Here is an 8,487-nt window from a genome sequence, read left to right as displayed (position 1 = left end):
ATTTTGAGTTGCAGCTTGTACATCAGGTGATCACATCAGCTATGTCAAATTTATACTGCATTGGGATTGTCCATGTACTTTAGGAGAAGATGAAACGTGCTGTTGAGTTGTTGGTTCAAGACAATAGCCTGCATGTTTCCATTTTTTGCCTGTTCGTTTTTGGTGAGTTTCACGACAGACATCCTACAATGGCCCATGTTGACTTTTTCATGTAATCCTTCACTTTTGACTTTCATTACTTTTGGGCATTCAGCCTCTACAGTGCTTGTGGATTATGTGGAAGAAGAGGCAGAAGTGCTGGCACTTTGTGATGTTCTTACCACGAGCACCATATTTAAACCCCAGCTGCACAGCACTTCAGATGCTGCAATCCATGAGCTGTTTTTACTGCTCCAGTCCTGCACTCATATCCCAAATAACATAGCCCAGAAAGGCAAGTTACCTCTTCGACTTAATGACAGGCACCAGGAGGTGTTCATACACAGGATGGCTTTAAGAAAGGCAGTTCCTGATGAAGGGCTTATGCCCAAAACATCGATTCTTCTGCTCCTCGGATGCTGCCTAACCTACTGTGCTTTTCCAGCACCACACTCTCAACTCTGATCTGCAGTCCTCACTTTCTCCTAGTTGTTCTCCTGCTAGCTGGCAAAGGAGGCCACACCACTGGACACAGCCAGTCTGGTCTGAGGTGGAAGCCCAGGACAGTCAGTTGCTAAGGTTAAAACAAATGTCCAGCAGTGAGGGAAGAAGATGAATGACATTCTGCACCGCACAAGGTTACATACTGTTATCGTCTCTCTGCTGCTTCATACTCACAGGATCACCACTACTCACTTGAACTTTGCCACTGCAAACATCTCTCACCAAGGCTCATAGAATTGCAACCTTCACATTCATCAACTCTCAGCCACCTCATCCTCCCAAAATATTAGCCCTTCCTGCCCTCTAAGCTTCCTCGTTACTCTTACCCCTGCACCACCACTAAAGCCTCCCCCATGGAGGAAGAGCCATATACAGAACTGCAATAAGCTTCCTCTTGGGACACTCCACTTCACCCCTGCCTCACTTCTAACATAATCAGTCTTCCCTCTGTCTCATTCCAGAAAAAAAAGTGTCATAATCAAGCAGAAACAGCAAAGATCGGCAGCAGGGTAACAAACAGTAAACTCACTGCCTTATATGAAGAAACATTCTGCAGCTGGCTGGAGAAGTGGTTGAGCATTCATTTTGAAGCAACAAAATCTCCATGAGCAAACAAATGAGTAAACTTTGTGGCGCTATGCTTCACTGACCTCGCCAGTACAACTCATTCTTGTCCCGGTCAGCTTTCAGCCATTTTACATAACTAATTCCCTCTCTACCATTTTGCAGACAGTAGTAAGACCCAGATAACCACCATGAGAGTGAAGCCAGCACTGGAAACCCTTAGCTCCACTTCCATGTCTGAGGAGGAAGACACTCAACCCTTAGAGGATGTATCAGCAAGGTTCTGCACCCTCCATCAGATCAGACTTTCTGCTCAGTGAGTGCTGTTTCTGTGTTAGAATTGGGAATATAATCTGTTGAGCCAATCACTGGCATGTTTCTACAGGTAGTCAAGGAAGAAATGCTCAAGTCTCTGACACTTAGCAGGCTGCCAAAGATCAGGCAATGCATGCACAGACTATTCCATGGTCTTGACCATTAAATGACTTTGTCAGAGCACAGAGTCTCAAGAGCCTTAGGCAGATTCGTCAGATTCAACAGATGGAGAAGTTCACCAGCACTATCAATGCTGTGCTGGCTTGGCAATCATGCAGTGGTTGCCTCCATGGACAGGCTGACCAACACCATGAAGACCTTGGTCCAGCATATGCAATGTCTTCCAGAAATATGCATAAACTTGTACTCCATCACTCCAGTTGGTGGTGCTTAGTAGATGTTAGCTGCTGAGAAGGAGGAAGAGCCATATACAGAACTGCAATAAGCTTCCTCTTGGGACACTCCACTTCACCCCTGCCTGTGATGTTTAAAACCTGCACAAGTTCAAGCCAAGAATGGTAAACTTGTATCTGGCAGGACATTCCCAGTAGGAATGGTAAATCTGTATCAGGGCAGGACATTCCCAGCAGGCCTGGAACCTCTAGGCCCAAACTACTCAGGTCAAGTCTTCCAGGTTAACAGGACCAACTACAGAGCAGGGTTTGTCAACCCATGTAACAGAAGCTGAGACTGCACTTAGATGCAGAAAGAAGAAAAAAATCTGCTCAGTACACATAGTGACACAAGTGACATTGTCAGCAATTTCTTTTTGTAAATATATCTTCACTTACACTGTTAAAATGTCTACAATAGTATCTTTGTCATTGAGAGATGGTTATCCACTTTTTACATGCCAAGGATGAAAGACGTTTAATGGCCAGGCATTGATCCTCTCACACAAGCAACTGGGTGTTTGACCTCAGACTTGAATGTCATTGATCCTTGAATGAGCACATAGTTACAGTCATAGAGACATACAGCATGGAAACAGACCCTTCAGTCCAACCCGTCCATGCTGATCAGATATCCCAACCTAATCTCATCCCACCTGCCAGCACCCAGCCCATATCCCTCTAAACCCTCCCTATTCATATACCCATCCTGATGCTTTTTAAATGTTGCCTCCATCACTTCCTCTGGCAGCCCATTCCATACACACACCACCTTCTGCATGAAAAAATTGTCCCTTAGGTCTCTTTTACCTTTTTCCTCTCACCCTAAACCTATGCCCTCTAGTTCTGCACTCCCCCACCCCAAGGAAAAGACATTGTCTATTCGCCCTATCCATGCCCCTCATGATTTTATAAGCCTCAGCCTCCGATGTTCCAGGGAAAACAGCCCCAGCCTATTCAACCTCTCCCTATAGCTCAAATCCTCCAACCCTGGCAACACTCTTGTAAATATTTTCTGAACCCTTTCAAGTTTCACAACAGCATTCAAGGTATTGTACATTAATGTGGACACCACTGACACTAAAATCAATGTGCAGGGATTGAGGTAGGGCCCTGCCCTATGTAGGGTCATTCAGACTTACACCTAGCCTGTGAATGAGGGCACAGCATCAGTGATGATTCAACTCATTTCCAGCGGTAACATTTTATTCTCCCTTTCAGCTTTTCAAGGAAGCACACAGCCATTCAAGGCTGGGACATGTACAGTGGGAAGTTCACATCTCTATTCTTTCTCATTGCTCAGTGACCTGTTGAGAGAGGCTGCAAAAGTTTTGACCCTCTCAGGGTAAGGATGCTTAAGCATTTCTGGGTAATTCAGCAGTCTGTGTGCCCTCTGAAATGTTAAAGGTTAACTGAAGATGGATGGGTGAAAAGGAAGCACCTCAGGATTGCTTCCAACCTACTGTCTATCTTGAAGGAGTGCACTGTACTATACTTTGATCTCACATTCTGAGTGAATCCTTAAAAGCCACATAAACTAAATGCCATGTGATGTTACTGCCCTGTCACACTGACTGCTGCTTTCTCTTGCATGGAAGAGGACCTGTAATACTTTAAGGTAGAATTAGCCAAAGTTACCACCCATACATTCATATGAATAAATAAACTAAATAAATAAAGTATTCACTAGCAGAAAAGTTCAAGGAGTGCAGAAATAAGGATGCCCACATGTTCTGTAGTTTGAGCAGAGGAGGCTCACCATATAACCAACAGAAAATAAATTGACAAAAATAAATCCAAATATGTCTCATTTGTGTTGGAAGCCAGTTTCAATTAGGTGCTGTCTGGCCTCTCATGCTTAATGATGCATAGGTCTATCATAGTTTCTTGGATTTCCCTCCAATGTTCTGATTTTCATTCTCAGTGATTGCTGTCTATCCCCAATTTCCTCTGTATCCAGGACCCTTTGTCATTCCTTCTGAACACTAGTCTTGCTCCAGCAGATGACACATTCAGTGATGATGATTTGGGGTATTCTTAGTCCATGCCTGCATTTTGTTTCTAAGAGCTGTAGATAATAACAGTGAAGCTGGTGGATTCAGAGTCTGGTAATTCAGTATGCTCCCTTGGGGGATCTTTACCTGCTATCCCTCTATAGGCAGCATGGTCGCCACTGGAGGTTACAGTTGTCTATAACGACAGCGGCGGAGTAGGCAGTGTCCAGGTTCCTGTGCCCGGGTTTGTCCTCATTCTCTGCTTTTTTTCTTTTCTTTTTCCTTTTCTTCCTCGCCTTTTTTTCTCAAATTAACCCTTGTGTAATAAACTTTTGTTCTTTTGTTTAAAATAAAAACTGTTAGGTTCATGTGACTGTGATTCAGTAACTGCCCACTATGTTCATTAAAAATTTTTAAAAATCAATCAATCCAAGTTTTGCTCTGGCATCTGATTTATCCAGTAGTTTCATCATAATAAGTAAACACTCGTATGGATTTGAATTCATTGAATTTAAAAGATTCTAGGTCTCTTTCAAAGAAACAGGTACGTGGAGCAAAAGACATAACAGTGAATTATTTGAAAGTTTCAACTAAGTCTAAACTGGGAAAGTTACATACCATGAAGGTAGAAATAAAAACTGGATCTTTGAAGGAAAAAATTCTGAAAGTGAGTATCCAACATAAAGAATGAAAAGAAGGGAGACCAGTAATTTATATTTCATGGCTAGAGTTAACTAACATGCAGTTTGAAATATAAAACTTGAATTGGAAACAATTTTAATTTTATTGCATTCTGTTTACATCAGCTGGGCTTAGATATTGAAGAACTGGAGGAAATTGAAGATGATGCTGGGCTTGGTAATGGAGGTTTAGGAAGGCTTGCAGGTAAGACATCACACCCTAGAAAAATATACTGCAGCTTGGGAGTCACAAAGAGCTGAATCTTATGTGTATTTGGCTAAGTCAAGTTGCTTCCAGTTTTTTGAAGGGATTTCTACCATGAAGCTTCATGGATTATCTTGCATTATCCTGCCAGTTCACCTTATTATAGTCTGCCTCATGGCATCCAGCATGTCTAATTTCAGCCCCACTTTACCACACACTGTTCCCAGAATAGCTCAACATTCAGCAGATATCCACCAAAGACCATCATTTCTTGCACCCCTGCCGTTTTTAAAAGGCCACTCAGACGAGCACAAGCATTCCAAACCTGCCCTGCTTAGTCAAAGGTCTAAACATGTTGAAGAAGCTCAAAATGGCACCATAATTGTCAGACAGATCTGAAGCTTTTGTTTGAGGGGATGGTTCAGAGGAGAACAGTCCTCATTCCAGAAGGAGGCAACAACAGCAAAGGAGGCCACACCACCAACCTCTGGAAGCCTGTTCTGAGGTCACTACCTGGGTCAGTGCCATATCCAAATTCTGCAGGAGGGGCCAGCAGTGCCATATGAAGACCAATGAAACAGGGAGAGCTTATGGTGTTGGCAGTCAGCAACTTCATTGACATGCGTAGAGTGAAATAAACTGGAATACAAGTATGTGCGACCCAGTGGCACTCATTGCCCAGAAACTACAGTAATGTAGCAAATCATGTAGCTATCTGGCTACCTCCATGGACAAGTTGGCTATCCCAGCTGTGGAACCAGGAAGTGACTAAGACATAGAGGAAGGGCAAGGAAAAAGAAGGCTTATTGAAGCTACTTTAGTGGCATGTATAACAATGTGCATAATTTTGCACTTTTAAAGATCAATTTCACTGATTCCACCTTACATCTGGTTGTTCATCTCCCTGCCTTCCTTGTACAACATTCCTATTTTTTACAGCCTTCATATCAAAAATTTAAATGTGAATGTATTGTTCAGCAATGTCTGTGGCAGGGAGGTACAACACAAAGCCAAGAACTGTGCATTAGGATAGCCAGGTATTAGGGGTGTCATAGTTCTATGTCCTGTGAAGTACATGGGATTGTAAGCAATAATATTTCCCATTAAAAGCTCTAACATTAATTAGCCCTAACATGAAGGCCCCCTGCTTCACAGGTTGGGTCACTTACCCTGACCTAAGTGTAGTATTAGCCATTTCCTTCACTATTACACACTTTTGATTCCAGCTGGTTAGCAACAGTCAGTAAGTACTCCTCGGTCAGAATCTTGCAGCCACTGCTTCAGCATTTCAGTGAGCCCCCAAACATCCAAATCCCTTTCCTGGTAACTCTTCTTGTAAATGCAAGAGACTTCACACCTCCCCAGGTCCCCACCCAAGATTCTACATGAGTCTGCAACTAGCCATCTTTTCCACCCAGCCTGTATGAGTTGACCATGCCAAGTGTGGTCATTCACGGTATCTTCCCTTGAAATCATAATACTCTGGACCATGAATTAGCTCCACGCCTGCATGACTCTGTTCCTTTTCATGCTTTACTGTTACCCTCCTCCATGCAGATACTGCTGCCCCTTACATCATGATTATCATCACCCCCAGCCTGCAGTCCCCAGTCCTAAAGAACAACTAGTGAGGTTCATTCCTCCAGCATTAACCCCATTTGCCCTTCCTTTCACCTTAGTTTTTACAGACATAGCCAACAGACTGTGGTCCACTCCCTTGAGTGAACTAATTAGACATCCCTGGATAAAAAGTGCCCAGATCCCTAACTGACATTTCCCCGACTGCATTAGCTGGCCATGCCATTTGCTGAAAATGTGTTGCTGGAAAAGCGCAGCAGGTCAGGCAGCATCCAGGGAACAGGAGAATCGACGTTTCGGGCATAAGCCCTTAATCAGATTTTAAGAAAATGACAAATTATTTCCTTTTACATTATGTGTGGCTGATGCTGTAAGTATCTGATTAACATGAACTATGGAACTCTGTAGTGTTGTTTTGTAATCTGAAAACACTTTATGTTCATGAGTGCTAGTTTCATCAGTAAATTAACAATACCATATTTAAATAAGTAACCATAGAGGCATGACAGAAAAGATTTGAAGTTAATGCTTACAATTTAATTGGGGCAAGGCTTTCATATGTGATTTTTTACTGATCTAATCATTACCATTTATAAGTGATATGAATTGATTTTTTGCTTTTACTCTTCCAACAGCCTGTTTCCTTGATTCCATGGCAACACTGGGCTTGGCTGCTTATGGGTATGGTATAAGATATGAATATGGGATTTTCAATCAGAAGATCAAAGATGGGTGGCAGGCAGGTTTTTGGATTAAATAATATCCTTCATTTTTCATTGTCTTCTCAAATGTATTATAACCTAGTTCATTATTCATGATTAGTTTCACAGACTTAACGTTTTTGTAATCACAGGATTGAAGTTTCCATGACCACTTATTGTCAACAGAAAGACAACGGGCTGAATTTTCCCCAAAGTGTCACTATTGTGTTCTCAGAAGCTTTCCTTCTTTGTCTCCTTCTCATTACATCTACTGTAAAGGGCTTTTCCTATAATCATAGAAGGAATATTCCTGGCTAGCATTGTTTGACTGATGCATAGCACAACACTAAATTTTTTTTCAAAAATATACTTTATTCATAAATACTTTGATGATCTATACAACTGGACATGCCATACATATGTAAACATTCCACTTCTTTGCATACCAAAACAGAGTAATCATTCCTATTTACAGGTCGGTATGATTACATTTTTAGCTAAGGCGCCAGCAGAGCCCAAATGACTGCATGGGCCCCCTGTTCTTCTTAGGCAGGCAGATGTTACACGGTGGTCTTTCCCAACCGCACCTTGGCGGCAGCTACCCCATGCTACAGCGCATCCCTCAACACGTAGTCCTGGACCTTGGAATGTGCCAGTCAGCAACACTCAGTCGGGGTCAACTCCTTCAGCTGGAAGATCAATAGGTTTCGGACAGCCCAGAGAGTGTCCTTCACCGAGTTGATGATCCTCCAGGCGCAGTTGATGTTCATCTCGATGTGCGTCCCAGGGAACAGGCCGTAGAGCACGGAGTCCCGCGTCACGGCGCTGCTCGGGACGAACCTCGACAAACACTGCATTCCTCTCCAGACTTCCTCTGCATAGGCACATTCCAGAAGAAGGTGTGTGACAGTCTCGTCCCCCACGCAGCCGCTTCGAGGGCACGTGTGGTGTGGCAGAGAGTCCGGGCGTGCATAAAGGATCTCACAAGCAGAGCCCTTCTCACCACCAGCCCAAGCCATGTCTTGGTGGTTGTTGGAAAGTTCTGGCGATGAGGCATTCTGCCAAATGGCTTTGACAGTCTGCTCAGGGAACCGCTCGATAGGATCCGCCCTCTCCTTTTCCAGAAGGGTCTCAAGGACACTTCGTGCTGACCACTTCCTGATGGACTTGTGGTCAAAGATGTTTTTCTTCATAAATTTCTCCACGAAGGACAGGTGATACGGAACAGTCCAACTACTCGGAGCGTTCCGCGGCAGCGAGGCCAAGCCCATCCTTCGCAACACCGGGGACAGGTAGAACCCTCAGTACGTAGTGACACTTGGTGTTTGCGTACCGGGGATCCACACACAGCTTGATGCAGCCACACACAAAGGTGGCCATCAGGGTGAGGGTGGCATTGGGTATATTTTTTCCCCC

General features: G+C 43.7%; 1 protein-coding gene across 2 annotated transcripts in view; it reads left to right on the top strand.

Annotated features, from left to right (window-relative positions):
• The window catches only part of pygl (phosphorylase, glycogen, liver), a 116,880-nt gene that overhangs the window by 6,338 nt on the left and 102,055 nt on the right, over positions 1 to 8,487 (top strand). The window contains exons 2-3 of one of the 2 annotated variants that reach the window (XM_043697624.1): positions 4,714 to 4,792; positions 7,006 to 7,109. In XM_043697624.1, the coding sequence (XP_043553559.1) occupies positions 4,714 to 4,792; positions 7,006 to 7,109 (183 nt within the window). The remainder of the gene's footprint in view (positions 1 to 4,713; positions 4,793 to 7,005; positions 7,110 to 8,487) is intronic. The other variant, XM_043697625.1, reaches the window with a different exon arrangement.

The sequence above is a fragment of the Chiloscyllium plagiosum genome, chromosome 10, assembly GCF_004010195.1.
Source record: "Chiloscyllium plagiosum isolate BGI_BamShark_2017 chromosome 10, ASM401019v2, whole genome shotgun sequence".
NCBI classification, from domain to species: Eukaryota; Metazoa; Chordata; class Chondrichthyes; order Orectolobiformes; family Hemiscylliidae; genus Chiloscyllium; species Chiloscyllium plagiosum.
The sequence above is the reverse complement of the archived record's forward strand: the minus strand, read 5'-3'. Positions and strand labels throughout refer to the sequence as shown.